This window comes from Mastigoproctus giganteus, chromosome 11 (genome assembly GCF_048544385.1).
Source record: "Mastigoproctus giganteus isolate SK-2022 chromosome 11, ASM4854438v1, whole genome shotgun sequence".
In the NCBI taxonomy this organism is placed as follows: domain Eukaryota; kingdom Metazoa; phylum Arthropoda; class Arachnida; order Uropygi; family Thelyphonidae; genus Mastigoproctus; species Mastigoproctus giganteus.
The window spans coordinates 168,498,667-168,520,296 of NC_143585.1; the positions used below are offsets into that span (position 1 = coordinate 168,498,667).

At 41.1% G+C, this 21,630-nt stretch overlaps 1 protein-coding gene across 1 annotated transcript in view; it reads left to right on the top strand.

The window, feature by feature from the left end:
• Apoltp (Apolipoprotein lipid transfer particle) overlaps positions 1-21,630 on the top strand; it is a 168,578-nt gene that overhangs the window by 126,615 nt on the left and 20,333 nt on the right. The window contains exon 33 of the mRNA XM_090384611.1: positions 17,953-18,284. Within this exon, the coding sequence (XP_090240737.1) occupies positions 17,953-18,284 (332 nt within the window). The remainder of the gene's footprint in view (positions 1-17,952; positions 18,285-21,630) is intronic.

The following is a 21,630-nucleotide window of genomic DNA, read 5'->3' on the forward strand; positions in this document are numbered from 1 at the left end:
TACGCTGTAGAGTATCAACAGCACTTAACGAGTCCGTATATATATTGGATTGCATACAAGGCTTCTTTTATATTCTCTAGGGCCATATAACTCTGAGGTATAAGTTCTGATGAAAACTGTCTGAAGATGGTGGCATTTTGTAGTACTACAGCTGTGCCAACTTTATTACCAGTTTTTGATCCATCTGTGTATAGTTGAATGAAACTGCTAAACTCGATGGAGTGGGCCATATGTATTTGTCTAATGTTGATATCTGGAAGGTTATTCTTCCGCATTGCTGAAAATATCTATCAATATGCACCGGAGGCATTTGCCATGACTGGGTTTCGATGCTGATATCCTGAAGTGTGTTTAGTAAATTTCAGGTCCCAGCTTGCGATCAGAGATTGAAGCCTAAAGCCAGATGGTTTGTTGAACCGTGGGTAATTAGTGTGAATGCGTAATTTCTTTTTGATTGGATGCAAATTCGCTTTTAGCAGTAAATGCGAAATTATCATTTGCACGTGTTTTGTTTTTGTTTAATCGTCGCCGTTGTGCTGCTGTTGGATATTTTCTCTGCTACCGTATTTCGTCGTGTTGTTTGCTATTGGTATGTCAGGACTAATGCGGTGAGTTTTCTTTGTATTCAAGTAGTCATTTTTGTTTAGTGAAAAAATGTTATGTTTTTACGAGACTTCGGGAGGGATTCAAGCAAAATCCGGTCTTTGGCCAGAGGTTTGGATACTAAAGTTTTACCCTCGTTGTTAATCCACGTGGAATAGCAAGTAATGTACGGCCGAGACGTATCAGTGGTTGTGTCTGGTGTTAATATTTGTCACTTGTTTAAAAAAAATATTATTTCTCTATATTTTGCTCCCTATTGCTGTTTCTTTTTCATCATTTCAGCTCCGGCATATTGTGGTGTCACGTGACACGCATGTAACGTGCGGGCGAGGAAGAGAGGGAAAAAGCAGTGGGTGGGAAGTAGCTTCACCTGCCTTCATTCCCTTTTTCTCGTCGAATTACGAAGATGTACCCGTAATTGGAGTATAACCAGAAAAACGATTTGTGTGAGGAAAAATTTCCCCCTCCTACTACTTCTTCAGAAACGTAGGGAAAACATTTTCGGTGTTAGTTTCGCAAGTACAGTTACATTCTAAGAAACATTTTCCCTTTTTCCCTTCGGAAACGCTACATTCGTTTTAAAGAATGCAAGTAGGTTAACTGAGTCACCGTACACCTTATTAACAGGGGTTGTTTAACTAAAGACTCCAGGATATAAGGCTACCAATCTTATCTTGAAACAAATCGAACAAACTAATTCGATGAACCTTCTTTCAGCTCAAGACACTATTCCTACGTGCCCGCTCGCTCCACGTGCCGCAATTCACGCCGTAGCTCGAATGTTCAAATTGCGTTTTAAAATATCCGGTATGTAAAGGAAATTACTCTTTATAAATAGTAGTAACTCAGCTTCCTTTTTTTAAAGCGTTTACTCTCATTTCTAGAGTTAAATGACAAAATATACGCTTAATGAAAGAAAAAATCCGCTTCCCTAAATCATTTCAGTTCTATTATAATATTAATAATAAACAACGGCGCACAGAGAGAAAAATTCGAATTGAATTAAGACCGGGACTAATGAATTAATTAATCGGAATGCGTATCTCATTATTCAAAAGCGAGCTCAGATTTCTTCGAAAGAAATCTAAGCTGCTCGATTGTGAACATACCTAAAACTATTTGGAACGTCTTCTTCCAATGCAGCACACAACCCTTCTTGGATTTCCACGTAAGGCACATCGCGATTCTTAGAGAGCACCGACAGTGCTTAATCCGAACTTTCACGAGCGACATCTGGACGGACAGCAACACACAGCGGCGTAAACAATTCCTTGAAGTTTGTTGTCAATGCAGTTTACTTAAAATAACAATTTTAAGTAAACTGCATTGAAAGCTTAGGATTCTTGTCCAATTGGAGAGAAACCATCCTACTTGTACAACTTCTTCTTCTTTCAATTTGGGAGTAGAAATACCAGATATTTTTGTCACACGGGACTAATTAATTCAGTCACAGCGAGAACAGAGCTCAAAAATATTTCTGCCCTTTCCAAATTAGATTGCCTTAATCCCTTGGTTTTCCATCTCTGGTCTAAAAATGCCGGAGCGAAAGTGTTAATAACAATCCATGCGGTTAATAAGTGCTATTCTTTCTTCGCATTAATTCTTCTTTGTGAAAACACATGTAATGAACCTCCCTCACACAATAGCCAAACCATAACCCAAACTTATGGTCCCACATTTTAAGAGCTGAAAATCGAGACAAAACGAATCGGGAGGTGAAAAATCGGGACAAAACTGGGAAGAAAAAAATCGTGGAAAAAGCTCGGGAGAAGAAAAACTGGACAAAACTCTGATAAAGACAAATCATACAATTACCGGTATCCATCTGTTTTTGCCACGGTGAGGTAGTCATTATTTGTCCTAGGTACCTCACCGTGAGGTAGTCACGGTGAGGTACCTATGACATCCAATACACTGCTCGATAAAATTAACAGAACAAAATGAATATGTTAATTTGAACAGTAAGGCGAATATTTGATATACTGGTGTGCAAAACTTAAGGACCAACACTATTTCTAAAGGTTACAATCACAAAATCAAACGAAACAGCCTGTGGCGATTTGCATAACCGTGGCCATTCAGTAGAAAGCTGGTGCACATGCAAAAATTTGAATCGTGATGAGAGGGCTCACATATCACATCTGGTGAGTATGGGCTTGGCACACCCAGGGTCCTGAGCTGGATATCATCATTCTTCTCTTTCTTGGTGATTCCTTTCTACTTTTCTCTCTCTCTCTCTCTCTCTCTCTCAGGGTAATAGGGAATATTTTTTTTTTTTTTTTTTGGCTGGTGCAGTATAAGCCTCAGGCTTCCTTGCACCATATGGCTAATAATAATAATAATAAAAAGATAAAAGCAGGAGTTCAGTAGTTATGTACAAATTACCGAATGGTGAACACGATTGTTACAGACGTTCGATTGGTTTCATACAGTGCTATAGACAACGAAATGGAAATGGCCAGTATATAACATCTGGATGACTTTATCCGGGGTCGAATAATTGGGAAGGTCGAAGTGCAAGGAGTGTGGCTGCAGAGTTCGGTATCTCCCATAGCATCGTCTCACGTGCTTGGTCAGCCTTCAGAACGACAGGTACAGCTGTTCGAAGACCACTGGTGGTCGTCTACGAAAAATAACGCTCAATTATGACCGCTATATACTTTTACAGGCCAAGAAGGACCGACAGCGGGATCCATTGCAAATCAGCTGCACAGGACGCAGGATATCGCAGTTTACTGTGACCAGGCGACTCCACAAAGGTGGACTGATTTCCCGACGGCCAGTACGCTGCGTCCCTTTAACACCTACCAATCGGAGACACCGTTTACAGTGGTGCATCGAACAAGGACTGGACAGCAGAGCAATGGGGTAAGGTACTCTTTACTGATGAGAGTAGATTCAGTCTCAGCAGCGATTCTGGACGTCAGCTAATCTGGCGAGAGGTTGGCACACGGTATAACCCCCCAAACATCACTGAAAGGGATCGATATGGCGGTCGAGGTGTTCTCGTCTGGGGAAGCTTTATCTTGGATGGATGTACACAACTCCAGATACAGGAAAGCAGTACTGTAACCGGTGCACGCTACTGTACTGAGGTAATCCTTCCCCATGTGCGTGTCCGTTCCGAGGTGCCATTGGCCACGAGTTCGTGTTTATGGATGATAATGCCACACCTAATCGAACTGCAGCTGTTCATATGCTTTTGGAAAGTGAAGACATTGTTCGTATGGACTGGTCTGCCCGTCCCAGGATCTGAATCCCATCGAACACATATGGGACGCTCTGGGGAGACGCCTAGCGGCACGTCCACACCCACCATAAAATGTTCACCAGCTGAAGATGGCGCTGACAGAGGAATGGACAATGTTACCGCAAGAACTTATCAACAACATTGTTCTAAGTATGGACAGGCAGTGAAAAGCCTGCGTCGACATTTGGGGTAGCCATGTCTCCTACTGAGGACCACCTCTTCCCTTTGTTCCATCTTTGGCATTGATGCATCTGTATCATGGCAGCCAGTGGTATGTTTCCATTTTTGAATAAAGTCCCTCTGTACCGTTTTGTTTCCGTTATTGTGTCGCTGTTGTTTACTTCATCATTTCTGTACCTCATGAGGTTCCTTTGATATGCGTTTTGCCTATCCAGGCCACTCCTATGAGAAGGTACAGGAAAACCTGACTGGTCCTTAAGTTTTGCACACCATTGTATAATAGGCATCTTGGCATGCAAATTCCGAGTATCCAATAGAAATCGATTTACCGCCTTATAGAGCCGCTTATTATGCAAATTACTCATGCCTATAAAAACACAGGTTGAGAACACATCACTTCATTACCGGTTTTTTTTATTGCAATTCATCGATTTAGATGATTCTTTCAGATTGCGGGCCTTTGGACAACTTGAAGCCAGGCAGTCGCAGGCGGAGGTGCCACGTTGGCTTAATGTGTCACTCAGTGACTTCTCGGCACTATGGAACTATGGAAGCAGTTTGTCTGGCGGTAGCACAGTGGTATCGTCACCGTTCTCCCCACACCGGGAGGAAAAGGCCGGATTCGAATCCCGTCGATGACGCGAAGAACTTTAATGGGCTTTTTTCACTCGGTGGCTGAGTTATTCTGTCTTAGGCGTAGATAGCAAGGTCCCCCCATGGGGGAAAACCTTGCTATCTATGCCTCAGACCCTGGAACTCAGGGTTTTTCGTCCAGCAAAAAAGGCAAATCGACCAGAGAACACACGCAATTTACAGAAGCAATACACATGGGTGACCCTAATAAATAGAAGGATGTATAGCTGCTGGAACGAGTACAGAGAAGGGCAACAAAATTAGTGAATGGAACAAAGGGGTGCTCTTACGAAGAAAGGCTTAAGTTTTGCAAATTGCAGTGTCTGGAGACTAGGCACCAGCGAGGTGATCTGATAGAGGTGTATAAAGCCTTGAATGGTTTAAGCATGCTCAATGCTGATGGAATTCTTCCACTCGCTCAGAATAATCACCTGAGAGGGCATAAATTCAAATTGAGAAAAGACAGATGTAGGATAGACGTGCGGAAATTTGCCTTTAGCCAGCGAGTGGTTGGTTGGTGGAACAGACTTCCATCCCTTGTCGTGGAGATTGATAGCCTAAATAAGTTTAAGGCTCAGCTGGACAGGTATTTTGAACGAACAGAGGGGTGAAGTGGAAGTGTGTTTTTTTTTTTTTTTTTTTTTGGCTGTTGCTGCATAAGCTTGCTTTCTTGCATCAAATGCCTCTACTAATGCTAATGCTAATAGGTTTTTTTTTTTTTTTTTTTTTTTATAGAAGCATATTCAGGAGACAGGAACCATTATAAGAAGAGCTGGTTTGGTTTTTGTGGTAACTATGGTTATAATACACCACACAAGAAGAGCTGTAAAAGGTCGCCCGAGGGCTGCATCAACCAAAACTGTGCGTTGGACGCCCATCAACTGTCTCTTAAAGTTGCTGCAGCCACAGGCAAAAACATTTCCAACCTGTCTGTGTTAAGAAGGCTTAGTTCAATGGATTCTACGCAAGGCAGCCTGTCGTTTTTATCCCATTAACACCTTTGGTACGTAGGGGGAAACCCTGGAGACCACCTCAAAAAACAAGAATCACATTAACCCCAGACCACCGCAGAGCTCGTCGAAACTGGTGTCATGAACATGTGACCTTGGAGCCCTGACAAATGGTATTCAATTCTTTTCTCTGATGAGTCCTGTCTTAGCCTACAAACAGGTTCTAGACGTCATTTCTGCTGGAGACAACGAGGAATGCGGTACCATCCCTCCAACATCAGAAAAAGGATACACGGTGGAGGCAGTGTTCTCGTGTGGGGCGGAATAGTGATCAACGGCCGCACCCCTCTTCACGTTTTTGACAGGACAGCAGGATGGCAAGTGTTCAGCGGTACCTAGAATAGATTCTCGAACCCTATGCGTGACTTTTTAGGGTTGCAGTTGGCTCAGATTTTCTTTCCATGCATGACAACGCCACTGCACATAGAACTCAAGTGGTGAAGGAATATCTTGAAACTGAAGATACCCAACGACTGCCGTGACCAGCACGATCAGCGGACTTAAATCAGATCGAATATGTGTTGAGCGCCTTTGGGCGTTGCATTTCAAACCGACAGCCAATTCCTCAGTTTACTTGGTCTGCTCTGGTAGAAGAATGCGATTTGTTGCCACAGAATCTTATGAGCACCTTTATATCGAGTATGGTTCATCGCTGTTAGGTCCATTTAGCCGTTGGAGGGGATCATTCTGATATTTTCGAGCATCTTGTATCGACTTCTGTAATGTGGCTTTTTGATAATTCTTATACAACCCCTATAAATGTTCCTTATACCTGTCCGAAGTTTCTCGCTGTCTCCTCGTTTCATCGTTATTCTATGGAACATCGCCATATCAAATTTTGTCCCGCTTCATCGCAAGCTGCGAGTTTTCTATGCAGCTTGCGATGATATTATTTCATAAAATAGTTAAAAAATGAAAAGAGGATTACCTCAGTAATTTCTTGTAAAACGCTCCAATATTGACATTGTTATACAAATGAATTTAGTAAAATTACTTAAATGTATTTTTACACCCAAAGAAAAATCGATGATCCAACATATCCGGTATCAATAATTTAAAAGCCCCAAACCTGACCCCAAAAATATGCTAAATCACCAAAAAATACGAGTAAAAATGATATATATATATTATTATATATATTATTATTTTAGGGTTACCCGTAATTAAATACATTAACCCATATTTGTGTCTGTAAATTGCGTATGTTCTATGGTTGATTTGCCTGTTTTGCTGGACGAAAAAACCCCAGTTACTGGGGAGAAAAACTTGCTATCTACGCCTGAGACCAACTAACTCAGCCACGGAGTGAAAAAAGCCCATTAAAGTTCCTCGCGTCATCGACGGAATTCGAACCCAGGCCTTTTCCACCCGGTGTGGGGAGGACGGTGACGATACCACTGTGCTACCGCGCAGACAAATATCAGCATCATTAAATAAACCGACCGGGCTAGCCAGGTGGGTAAAGTGCCTGCCTGGCAACCCAAAGGTCGCGGGTTCGAATCCCGCCTCGGGCTTGGATCAAAGTACTGCAAAAACCTTGGGAGGTGCATTATGGCCACAGAAGCCGATGCGCCAACAACTACAAAAAAAAAAAAAAAAAAAAAATCATTAAATAAAACGAATACTATGTAATTGCGGTACTCTCCTGAAGCGGACGAAGCTTTTCGACAAAGGTCGTGGTTACAGGGCCTGTATGTACTTAAGTTTTCCAAGGTTTTCCAAAAAAAAAAAAAAAAAAACCACACTCAAAAACCAGGTCGTCATGTCCCTTCCTTATAATGATACCCGGATATGCCACTGATAGAGAGTGTAGATATTGGAGTGTTTTACAAGAAATTATTAAGTTAATCCTCTATTTTTTTTATTTTTTAATTAATTTATAACATAAAGCATATTGAGTCTCGCTGCTCTTAGACTTATTAATTTCATAAAATAGTGCACAAAAAATCTGTAAGTTTATTTTTGGTTCAAGTAAAATTATCAATCAGTTAACAGTAGGAACACAAAATTCTATTTCAGGGAAAGTCATCATGTTTTGCACCTACAAGTCAGAAGGTCGCTTTGCTCCCTTCTGCTACACGAACTTGAATTATACGTTTTTATATTTTAATTTTTTTTTGTGGGAGGGCCCCCCCCACACCCCATTCTTCAGTATTTTTGATTCGGTTTCCGTTAATACAGAGAGATTTTTAGCTGCTTTCAGTTGTCCATGCGAAAAACATGGTGATGTTAAGTCAAACACGAAACTTAGATAATGTTTGACCTTTACTAAAAGCCAATTTCACAGGAAACTGTGTTCGTTGTAAAATGAAGTTATATCCCCATTCGTTTGAATACACACAGTATGAATCCGTGGAATATATGCTTTCTATCCAGCTCTGTCACCTGCGACGTGTTCACAAACCAAACATGTCTTCCATATTTCCACTACAGTAGCATTGTGATATAAAAGTAATCTTTCGTATCTTTCCTTTCTTAATTGTGAAGCCTTTAACTTATTGTTTTCATATTTTTCAATAATCGCTTTGCCTTCTTCGATATCAGAATTGTTAAGTGCTCCTTCATACTCAAGATCTTTTATTTTATCTCAGCCTTTCTGGTACGATCTTTCTCTTTTCTATTACTGCCATTAATAACAGCATTGCTAATAGGTGAAGAAACCTTTAAAAAATCGTTGCCTTGAAACATGTAGAATTCTAAAAATTAAAAGCACTATAAATATTCTTTTGTATATAGAAAAATTTAGACAGCAAAAAAATTAAGAGTTCTTAAAAGCATCTTTGAAACAGACTTGTAAATCACTTTGTTGTAATATGACGCAATAGCAGTTAGCCCCGCCTTGCGGAAAGCAAAAAGTATGCACGTGAAGAAGCAAACTATTCTTTTATATATAGATTACAAAATACGATGTAAAATCAAAATACATTTTTCAATAAAAATGCCAGATAAATCTTTTCATAACTATTAGTCAGTCATGTTACAACCTCTTTAATTTAGATTTTCTGTTTCTTAACGAAGTTAAAACTTGCACACAAGTCGATACGAAATCAGTTGCTACTTGCAGACTAGCTTTCAGGCCTTCCACTCCATTTCATGCCAGTGTAAAGAATACGTTCAAAGAAAATATGGTTTCAACAAAAGATGAACGTTTTATAATCTTTTTTTTTTCTTTTTTTTTTTTTTTTTTTTTTTTCACAACGTGGCTGAATTCTCCGGTAATGGTGAAGATTGCATGACTTTTTCTTTATCTCTATAAAACTGAGGTTTTTTTTTTTATACAGCAAGCCATCCGCCAATAGCAAACATTGAGGTTTCAAAATTAGGTTTCATAGCATTAGCACGCTTAATACATGCCACAACCTTTGAGTATTGCGAACTTTGATCACATTTTTCTTTTAAAGAATGGTAATTCATTATTTTCCGCAATGCTAACAAAATTGGTGAGGAAAGCTCAGCAGCCCTTTGTTTTCATTCTTTATGAATACGTGTTCCGTAAATAAATAAGTAACTATAGATTGGTTTTGAAGAATCGGAGGCTTGAGCCGTATTACCATTATTAACCCGAAGGACACTATTAGGCAGTGCTCAAGGGCAGCAATATAGTACTGTAGTTTTAAGTATTTGCTATTTGCAACCACATGTTGAGATGTCCCAAAAACTCAGAGAAACCGACGATTGGTTTGGTATGATTGTTAAAGAACATAGGGCGAGCACGTTCGAGTACACGGGTAACAGAATTTATAGTTTAGCATCCGCAATTTTTTTTATTTTTTATTTCAAGTAAGCTTTTATATCTAAAACCACCATGTTCACTATCTAAAAATGTCATGCATATCGGAATTTAGGATTAAAATGGAATAACGATGCAAGGAAGTGAACTTATTCCGTATCTGCTAAAAAACCTCTCATATTAATCTCACATTGAAAAAGATTTGCCAAACTCTTTGACTCGACCGCTATTGTGGCAACTTTTGTTCTGTTTCACAACATGCCACCTGAAGATAAACTTTATAAGATATAGTCTACTGTTCCAGATTAAAACTTTACGGATGTGACTTCTGGTTCACGAAAATATTCCTCCTACATTCATTTTACTAACACCTCTCATGTCCTTATGCACTTTAATCAACTCTTCCCCTCACCCCCAGGTGTCTATCCATAGGTGTCTTTGCTATTCTCTGCAGACCGCTCTAGAGACCACTCCTTGCCCTCATGCAACCACGTGCACAGTTGATAGAATCGCCATCCTCCCCACACCTGGTGGAAAATACCTGAGTTTGAGTTCCATCGATGACCTGAGGAATTTTTATGGGCCTTTTTCACAATGTGGCTGAGTTAGACAGTCTAAGGCAAGGGAACAATGGTTTTTTTTTCTTCAGAAACTCGGGTTTTTCGTCCGGCAAATGGAAAATCGACCACACACAATTTACAGACATTTTACACGGAGCAATATGGTCTTAGGCGCTAATGCTCCAAAAACCCTACAACAACAACAGACCGTTCCTTATAGAAATAATACTCAGGGCTCTTTATCAATTTAGTTGCTCTTCTCTGTACCTTTTGTAGAAGTTCTGTATCTTTCTTCAGATGCAGCGTCCACATTTGGATACAATATTCCAAGTGTGTTTGTACCATCATTTTATAAAACGAAATAACCTCCTCCTCTTCCCTACGTGATTGGAAAATGTTTTTTCAGTGCACAATGACCTGCACAGCAGGTCATTGTGTATTATACAGTCTATATAGGGATAAAGAATGAGGAAAAATGATGGGACACATTACTGTGTGTTGTGACACATTACTCCCGTCACCAGCATTCTAATTACCGGCGAGTTGCACCACAGTCGCTCTTCTGTTGCCACATACCATCCGGGAGAGCCTTCACTTATCTCAAGCATCGATGAGCCGTGGTCGTACAATACCTCGCCGGCGGTTGGTGGGTTTTTGCTCCTTGGACCATTTTCGGTAGGTTATGACCACAGCTGACCATGAGCATCCCACCAGCCGTGTCGTTTTGGATATGCTCTGACCAGTCTGCGTGGGTAGCATAGCGGTATCATCACAGTCCTCCTCACACCAGGTGGAAAATGCCCGGGTTCGAATCCCATCGATGACACGAGAAACTTTAATGGGTTTTTTTCACTCCTTGGCTGCTTTCCGTAAAGCAAAACAGACAAATTGACCATAGAACACATGCAATTAACAGACATAAGACACACAGCACGGCAGATGAATTTAATTATTCGGGTTGTCTAAATAACCCGAATAATTAAATTTAAATTAGTTGTCTGTGACCCAGTCGTCCGGCCATAACAATTTGGCCTTTGGCAAACTCGCTTAAGTCTGCTGCCTTTCCTATCTAAAGAACACTGATTTCCTATCTAACACTGATTAACGGAGCTCAGTATCAGCTGTTTTTTATACCGTGTCCCGACCCGCGCACGCGCCGTAGTTCACCTGCAGTGCTTAGATTTGCATAATGACTCGCTGGTCATAATGTTTTAGCTCATCAGTGTATATATATGGAACTATGCATTAGACGAAACATTGAATCAAGAATGGGAAGGAAGTTACATAGTATCAGATGATGTCGCATTAATAATACAGGGTGTTTCAAAAATTTAAAGGTGAACTGTACACACTATAATAATCAAAAAAAGCCTAGTAAACATGAGTCCTTAAGTGAATCGTTTTCGAGATATCGCACATTTCTGGTTGGAATCCACCACTGACAAGGTGAACTGTAGAGAGTTCGGATCCACTACTGACTTGTTTGTTTAGGTTAGGTTAGGTTATGCTCATTCTCTCCTTTTCCCCTCTCTCAATGCTCTGGGATGTAGCAGGCATACTAGTACTTGTCAAAGGATAGTCAACATGGAAAGAGATTAAGCAACGAAGAGTATGCGAACATGCACTTCATGTACGGTAAGGTCAACGGCAGTGCACTCGAGGCTGCACGTTTGTACCAAGAAGCATTTCCCTGCCGAAGGCAGCCCAACAGGCACACATTCATCATGGTACATCAACGCCTTAGAGAACAAGGGCGCTTTGCACATGGAGTACGAGCAGGTAGACCCAGAAGGAAAGGGTGTTAGAAAGAATAGTAGTAGTCATAGTATATTGATGTATGTAAGGTGGCACCTAGACATAAAGTCCATCTCCACCGTATGATCAGTATCAAGCAGAACATCTACCAATAAAAAAAAAAGAAAAAAAAGGCCACTCTGCAACCAAGGAGCAAACACCAAATTGACGATTGCCTCCCGGTGCCCATCCCTAGAGCTGGGTCTGGGTCAACTGTTCCTGTCTGTGCACAATGCACGAACTCCACACCCATCGGATGAAGTGCAATACCGATAGATGTCAACTTCCCCGCATCCTGGCTGCCTACACCAGGAATACAATGTTAGAAAGAATAGAACCAAATCCAGGAACTTCGACAGAGTATTTTTTGGATCTAACGGCACCAGGGATTTACTCCATCTCCGCGTATGTTCTTTGTATCGAGGACAGTACGCTGTCAAGGCCAGAGGTTTAAAAGTGTGTGGATCATGTATTGTCCCATCTGGGGCCTGGCGGCTTGTTAGCCGCCAGGCCCCAGATGGGACCTGTCGTTTACGTACTCCGCCACGTGGAGGCCAGCCAGGTGTTCACCTTAAAGTTTGCTCTGGCAGGTCCTACCACCTATTTTCCTGAGATTTCAGTGGCTAGGAACTTAAAAAAAAAAAAAAAAAAAATCTTCTTTTCTTTTGGGCACGGATGGTACATTACACGCAACTTAGAGGGGCTATAAGGGATAAGCGCTGGAGGTAATAATATTTCCTAATAGGTCGGGCATGAATTTTGGTGTTTTAAATTTGGACGTGTGGGGCAGGCGCTGTTGTAAAGAGAAAGAGATGGGAAGGGAGGTGGAAGACTGGGAAGTTGGAAATTGGAAGTAAGGGGTCTATAGGGAAGATGACCCCTGTTGAAATAGTGGGGCATGCCCATGCCCCACCAGAGGAGAAAGAGGGGTGGCAGGAGGGGGAGGAGACAGCAGGCCGTCCCCTCCCCCCCTTGCTAGGGAAAGAGAAGTAAAAAGCAGGCTAGACAGAGCCGGGGCGCTATATGGCATCATAAGATGCAATCTTCAAGGTCCGAGTCCAAGTTTCAATCTTCGTCTCTGCATTGATCCAGTGGAGGTCCAAGTCCAGACGTCAGGTCCAGTTTGTTACATTCATGTGTTTTATCTGCTTCAGGTGGTCACTATTTCAGAGTTTCGCAGTCATCTCAGGTAGTTACGTCTGTGTTTTCATAGGTTAGTGATGATGTGGCATGGATCTTTGTCTTTCAAAGAGTTTGCGGGCAAAGATGGTGAAAGCCCGGTAATTATCTTCCTCTTGCAATATTATTTCTTCTCGGTTTTTTAGCAAGGAGTTGATGCGTGTATATAGCTGACATCTGAGGTCCTCGTAGTTGTCACAGTCATGGATAAGATGTTCCCATGTTTCCTCCTGGCCGCAGTTACAGCTCGGGTTGTCAGAGATTCCCAGCTCATGGAGTTTTCCTCTGAAGGAGCCGTGTCCTGTAAGAAGGTTACAGCTCGCATTTACAGGCCGCAGTTACAGCTCGGGTTGTCAGAGATTCCCAGCTCATGGAGTTTTCCTCTGAAGGAGCCGTGTCCTGTAAGAAGGAAGGTGGTGTGCAAGCCAGGGGAAAACCAGGACGGGGAAATAGGACATACCCTGCTGACATCGGGTATAAATTTTTTGGTGACTTGACCTTTTGTGGTAAGATTCCATCTATTTTGCCAGATAGATTGCAGGTGTTTCGTTAACCTCTTATTTTCTGAGGATTTGCTTTTCTGTGGATCTGTTGTGTAGCCTAAATAAGTTGTGGTTCTTCCTTTTGAATGTTGGTGTAGCAGCTCACAGCGCACAATCTCCAGGTCAAGGGGAAGGAAGCCTGCCAGGACCTGGAGCGCATGGGTGCTCACCGTGCAGCAGGCTCTAGTTGTTGTCAATAGTATGGATCAGTGGATCGACTCCAGCTTTTTCTTGTTGACTGCTGTGTTTGCTTTCTGATACCAGGCGCCTGCACCATAGGAAAGGATAGGGATGAAGAGAGCTTTGTATAGAAGAGAAAGGGCCCTCTTCTTTAGTCCCCAGTCCCTCCTGGTGATTTTGGTTATCAGGGCCGAGAGCCTTCTTGTTTTCGTTCTGAGATAACAGAGATGAGATGTGAAGTTCAAGTTTCGGTCTAGTGTTATTCCTAAGTATTTTAGTTCCTGTTTGAGTTTGATGGTCGCTCCATTTATTTTGATTAGTGGAGGTCTACCAGGGTGAAGGTGACTCCTGAGGAGTATTGAGTTTGTTTTTTCGGTTGAGATCGTTAGAAGATTCCTATTGGCCCAATCCTGTAGCATGTGTGTGGCATGATTGCCTATGGCCTCCAGTTGAGCCCTGCTGTCTGCTTGAAGCATCATAATCAGATCATCAGCGTATGCCTGTGTAATGACATTTGGAACATCCAGGTTTAAAAACTCATCAAGCACCAGGTTCCACAGGAGCGGCCCCAGGACGGATCCCTGGGGGCAGCCCCTGTAAACCAGTCTGGATGCAGAGGTAAAGGGAGTGCTGACAGTAATTCTTCGGTTTTCCAGGTAAGATTTCATGCAGCGAAATAGATTTGATGGGATTTCAGCCCATCGGAGCCTGGCTAGAACACTGGGCCACCAGAGGGAGCCAAAGGCTCCAGCGAAGTCAATTGAGATGAGGAGGAAATATTTCTTGTTACAGTTTCTGACTGCATCGATGATCCTCTCGAAGGCATCAGTGGTGGAGCATCCCCTCCTGAAACCAAATTGGTTTCTTGACATCAATTGAGCATTCTGGTAACGGTTTTCAATTCTGTGGTAGATGAGTCGCTCAAAGAGCTTGCTCAGCATCGACAGCAGAGCGATAGGCCTGTATGAGCCTGGCATGTCCTGGGGTTTAGTGGGGTTTTTCAGGGTAAGTCTGACTCGGGCTGTCTTCCACCAAGTTGGAAAGAAACCCTCTGTGAGGCATTGATTTACTAGGTTTAATATAGTAATAGTATCCGGTATAATTTCCACTGCCTTTTTTAGTATTTCCGGCTCTATTTGATCTTCGCCGGGAGTTTTCCTGTTTTGCATTTTGGCTGCAGCTATGTTGAGTTCTGTTATCGTGAAAGGGGGCTCCACTGTCTGGGTGGAGTATTTATCATTCTCCTCGCAGAGAGTTCTCTGTTCATGCGTGTGTGGAATTGTTGAAGGTAGGAGGATATGGTCCAATATATTATTAATGGAGGAGTGCCAGGATCTAGTGTATGTCCCTTGAGGTGTTAAGGTGGCTGCAACGACTTCTCCCCTGGGGAATTTACTTGTGGTGATTTTATATGCCAATTCCCAGGGGTCTGCATTTCCCAATGTGGATACAAAGTCTTCCCAGGAGTGTCTCTTTCTTGTTTTAATTTGAGCCGTATATTGGTTCCTGACCTCCCGGTATTGCTGTCTGAGTATGTCAACCTCTGCTTGGGGCCAAGATCTGCGTGCCCTTTGGAACCTTTTTCGGGCATTATTCACTCGCTGTCTTATTGCCTGGAGTTCTGGTGACCACCAGTGGACCACTTTGGGAACGGGCTTCTTCTTCCTGATGGCCATGTTTGCTGCTTCAGTTATAAGCTGCGTTACTTTTTGTTGGTGTTGGTCTGGATTGAGATATTTTGGGTCGAAATTCCTGGCTTTTTCCATCAATGTTTGTTGGAATAAGTTCCAGTCTGCTTTTGGATGGCGTATCTTGGCGAGAGGAATCTAGGTGGATACTGTGCTACGAGGGAGTGGTGGAGGTCAAAGGTTAGGACTCTGTGGGCCGAGGTAGTCCAGTGTTCTTGTACCACCCAGGGGGAGAGATGCCCAACAATCGACCGGGTTGCTCTGCAAGAGCGTGTACTGACACGCTCTTGCAGAGCAACCTGAGTCATAGCAGTGTGTGGCGAATTTTACATCGCCGATTACTGTACCCCTATCATATTCAGCGTGTACAAGGTCTCATCAATACAGACTACCCTCCCAGAGTCAGTGGCGGATCTTAACAGAAAATGTGCATTATCTCGAAAACGGTTCATTTGCGGCCCGATGTTCACTGGGACTTTTTTGCTTATTTTAGTTTGTACTTTTCACCTTTAAATTATTGACCATCATTTTTGAAACACCCTGTATATGGAAATTCAAGATCGAAAATAAAGCAGAAATAGCTTTGAGTAATGTACAGAAGTGGGCAGAGTTGCGTAGGCTCAAAATTTCTCCTACAACATCTAAATGTGTAATGCTTAAGGGTCTTTGTCCCGATAATGATGTATGCATATGGTGCTTGGGCTCAGTTGTGGATAATGTTATGATGAAAAGGCATCATGCAGCACAGAAGACTGCCCTATTGAGCCTTACTAGAGTTTGCAGACAACTCTCCAACGATGCCTTGCAAATAATAGCAGGCTAAAAACCTATAGACTTCGTTATCATAGAGAGAGAGATACTTGATGTGTAAAACCAGAAGGAAGCAGTGTATAAAGATATGTGGGACAAGGGCTTGTCCTATTTTAGGGTAAGAATATAGTAAAAAAGATTTTAAGAAAGAAGAATGAGAATTGAACAGCATATAATGGAGACACGGCACGATCGTTGGAGAGTATCTGATAAAGGAAGGATAACGTATAAGATGATTTCTGATGAAAGTATGACAGAAAATGTTAAGGGTTATTCAAGTATGGGGTTATATCCGATAATAGTGCAGCATTTTTTTATTGCTAGGTAACGTTCTCATTTTTCTCTTTTCCTTTTCAGCCCCTCTGAGCTCATGCCCCAGTGCAATTGTCCCGCTTGTCCCATAGGGTGATAGCCACTAAGTCTGCTGCTATTTCCACAGTTAAAAATGGCATAGCACTTAAATTTCTAGTCAAAGGCTGAAAGATCAAAGAAAAATAAATTTTTACGTTCACAATTGGTTCCAAACGAGAAAATTGTTAGCCCGATCTCATATGCAATCGCCAAGCCATGGTTGATATTATTTGAAGTAGCATTTCATGTTTAACTGGCAATATTATCAGAGGGGGCTTGGATGAAGAAACGTTGAGGCCTCTTCATATGGAATTTAGGACACTAGTTTTTCTAATTTTGTTTAATGTTTATTTTTTCCCAGACCCACAGTCGTAATTCAAGCTGCTTTGTTGCTAAATCTGAACTAGTCCTTATCCTATGAACAACTTTTTTGAAATTACCATTAAATTGGATTCTAAATATAATAAAAAATTTGAAAGTATTCAATTTAAGATAAAATTTCTTGCAGAACATTTTACATTAGATAATTATAGAATGCCTTAAAGTACCGTGTGATTGGACTAAGTTTCAATAGCAAAAGCTTAATTTACGATACTCACCTTGGACGATCTGCAGTTGTTATTTGGGTGAATGAATGACTAAATTTTTTGGGTTTGGGTAATTTAAAGTTAAGTAGATTAATTGGTAAGTTTACGGGATGGGAATAAATTAATTGAAAACGGAATTAAAATATGCAAGGAAGCAGAAGTGAACAACTCCGTCCCTGGTTGTCATGGAGAATTAATTAATTAAGAACTCTAAAATATGTGAAACAGATGAGGCCAATAGTCATAACGGTAGACTTTCGTTTTGTTAAAAACGTCTTCAGTTGGCAAAGTTTGGTGGAGAGAGAACGCGTGCTGTATTTTAAAGAAATTTTTATGTTCCCGTGATGCACTTTGCGACATGCGGAAATCTCAAGTGTGTAAGATTCCAAACCACTAAACTTTGCCAACTGAAGACGTTTTTAACAAAACGAAAGTCTAGCGTTATGACTATTGGCCTATCTGTTTCACATATTTTAGAGTTCTTAATTAATTCTCCATGACAACCAGGGACGGAGTTGTGCACTCTGCTTCCTTGCGCATATTTTAATTCCGTTTTCAATTAATTTATTCCCATCCCGTAAACTTACCAATTAACCTACTTAACTTTAAATTACCCAAACCCAAAAAATTTAGTCATTCATTCACCCGAATAACAACTGCAGATCGTTCAAGGTGAATACCGTAAATTAAGCTTTTGCTATTGAAACTTAGAACATTTTACTTATTTGCACATACTGTGTAGCATAAATAAAAATCCCCACTATGGGTATTTTTCTTCGAGCTTATATTCAGTGACAAATTAGATATGAAACAGTAATTTTATGGCAAATTAAAGGTATTTAAACTCTCTTCCAGGTTTAGACAATAAGTTTGCTTATACCTTGAAAGATGTAAAGGATTCGTCGTTGAAAGGTGACGCAGACCTGTTAGCACAGTTGCGAATTGTTAAGAAGGATATCTGCGTTCCCCTGGCGCTGGAGGCAAACGGATCGTCATTCTCGTCTCAAATACTATCCGAGAACAAGAAGAGCAACTACAAGAAGTTCTTTGATGTCATGTCTCGTCGTGTGGCACTGACTGCCGAGCCCTCAGATTGCCAGATTTGCGAATGTATAAACAGCGAAGAAGGCGTCGGCAAGAGTGTATGCCAACGTTGCATCTCCAGTACCATTGCCAATATGATTTCGGTGAGTATTGACAACTATTTAAACTACAGTAGTTGTAATGATATACCGCATTATGAAAAACAGAAAAGGTTTTTAGAAATGGTATTTATTCCTTAATGAACCTAATTTAGCAGAAATTAAAATATAATGGACAACGTAAACTGAACCAGGCTTGACGTTTTGCAGATCCCAGTGATATCTACTCAGTCTGATGGCATTTACCATCAGTATTTTTCCACATTTTTTATTTGCTTTTGCATTTTCTGAATCCTGTATTTTAATGCATTCATAACCCAAGGGGATCACATCTGGTGAGTATGGGCTTGGTACACCCAGGATTCTGAGCTAGATATAATCATTCTTCTCTTTCTTGGTCTGACTCTCTCTCTCTCTTTCGGGGTAATTCGTAATTTTTTTTTGGCTAGTGTAGCATAAGCCTCAGGCTTCCTTGTACCACATGGCTAATAATAAAGAAAGTGCGAATATGTGCAGCTGCAGAAGTGTTTGAATTGACATGGTTCGACTCCCTCACTGCTATACATAATAATTATTGCATTTCCATCAGAAATGATTACTTACCTATGAAGTTGTGTTTTAGTATAAAGATATATATTAAAGTATAAGTAAGATTGAGACAGAATGGAAAAGGTGTAGAAAAAAGGGGGAAGAAAGAAACAAATAAATAAACGAGGACAGAAGTTGAAAAATAAGGAGTGGAGTATCTAAAACTTTTTCGAAAGGATTAAATGTTAAACGTAAAGCAAATATAGCCATGATTACAAGCCAATAAATAATATACTGGTGCAGTATTTAGACCAGCGTCCACCTGACCGCGCCAATCTTGCGTTTTAGAGGTACAACATTTTGTCTATAAATATTGAACACTGTCTCGTTCAGTGTTATGGTATCATGTCATGTTTCTTTATAAAAAAATGTATATATTTAAACATTGGTATTAACGGCCCTAAGCTCATAACTCATTATGCTCATAAGTGAATTATGTCTGTAGAAGTGTGTGTCAAAGCTGATTTGCGTGTTGTGCAAACAAAAAAAAAAAAAAAAAAACAGAATAGCACAACGGGGGTGGGGGGGTGGGGGGGATAACGTACAGTTCGCGTGCCTCTAGGGCCGAGGCTCTAATGCAATTAGCTATCTACAAATTAAAATTATTCCTTTTTTTTTATTATTATATTTTTTAATGTATTCGTTGCAAGTTGGACATAGCAAACTATTTCCAATTAATCACTGCCACCGCAGCCAAGCGGTCAAACGTGAGGGTACAAAAGTAGACGCATGTGTTTGAATAACTAACTGAGGTTCAAACTCATGTGACTACCAAATATGGTAATTTGTATTTCCTATATTTTTGTGAATACCTTTCACATTGTGGTCATTCTGGACTATAAACGGAAATATTTGGCAATTTACCTTAATTTTTTTTATTTTTATGTAGTATATAACAGAGCTATAGTGCTCTATACATTCTACGTTGATTATTATTATTAGCTATATGGTGCAGGAAAACCTGAGGCTTATGCTGCACCAGCCAAAAAAAAAAAAAAAAAATTCTCGAGTTACCCTGAGAGAGGGAGAGAAAGTCAAAAGTAGAAGGGAATCACCAAGAAAGAGAAGAATGTTGATATCCAGCTCAGGACCCTGGGTGTGCCAAGCCCATACTCACCAGATGTGAGCCCTTAGAGTTAAATCAATATTTGTAGAAGTAAAATCGTTATTCAAAATTTACGTTTAACTTTAGATTTCCAATTATTTTTTTAATTTGTTTTTTGAATTTTAGTTAATTTTTGAATTGTGTTCAATTGATTTTTTACTGTAATCATTTTGCGTTAATCTTTTATTCGTTTTAATTTCTGGAGAGTATCATAGGGTGTTCTACGGTGTAGGGTGACCAACTCTTGATCAACCAATTTCGGGATATCGACCTTAAAAATCGGGACACAAAAAAAAAAAAAAAAAAAATCAGGATTTTTTCATTGGTACATGAGATTACAAAATACCCCGGATCCCCGCTTTATACATGCCAACGAACCTGTTTCACAAATATTGCGATGTGGCAGCGCACACACACGCGTACCAATTAAAAGCTTGGATTTTGTTCGTGTCCAGGAATTTAAGACAAATAAATATCGAAGATGTAAATGGGGATTTATTTTATTTAAACTTTCTATACACATTCACGTTTTGCTAGTTAATGAATTTTAGCACGATCTATTATTACAGTTTATATAATTTATTTTACGTTATGTGATAAATCGGGAAAAATGCCGATTGTTCTTTCGGAACACCTCCATAGAGAGCCGAAAATCTAGATGCCCCACAAAATTCGGGACAGTTGGTCACCCTAGTTTTACGTATCATATTAAGGTATACTGAGTGATCACTGACCACCTACCTAATACTTTGTAGTTCCTCCTTTTGCCCTCAGTACAGCAGTTATCCGACGTGGCATTGATTCAACAAGATGTCGGAAGGGTTCAGGAGGTATGGCCAACCAAGCTGTGTGTAATGCGGTCAGGTATGGAGGTGACTAGTGTAACCAGGTGCTTGATATGCCTTTCCATAATGTCCCACAAGTGCTCTATGGGATAGATATCGGGGGAGTTCGGAGGCCAATCGAGATGATAGAAGTCAGAACTGTGTTCCTCAAACATTCCTGCACATCAAATGCCCAATGGCTTGTCATCTTGGAAGACACCATCGCTATTCAGGAAAAAGTGTAACATAGTGGGGTGTACAGTCAGCAAACAGTTGACGATAGTGGAGACCACTGATACATTGTTCCCCACGCACCAGGGAGTCAAAGTTCCTGCCAGTGAAACATGCCCCAGACCATAGAACTGCCTCCATCAGCCTGCACTTTTGATACCATACACGATGGATCAAGAGCCTCATGTTGTTGATGCCAAATCCACACATGACCATCCACGGATTAAATAATGTGACTCATCCAACCAGAACACCTTCCTCCAGTCTTGTAACGTCCAACTTGCTTGCTCTTTGCACTAGGCAAGTCTTTTAAGCCAATGAACCTTGGTTAGGAGAGGATGCCATAGGGGTTGTCTGCTGGTATAGCCCATACATGTGAGCATACGACACATGGTCATGCCAGATATTGTTCCAGGTTGGCCCATGTTGTATTGGGTAGTCAACAGTGCTGTGCCTGTTCACCTGTAGGAGTCATCGGACCCAGCGCTCACCACTAACATCAACCTTTCGCTGACCTTTGCAGTTTTGCTGTCAGATCATTGTTTGATCATTTTGACACCAGTCCTGGTACACTAACTACAGCGGCTCTCGAACACCCCACCAGTTCAGCCGTTTGGGAAATCGAGGCACCAGCTCGTCAAGC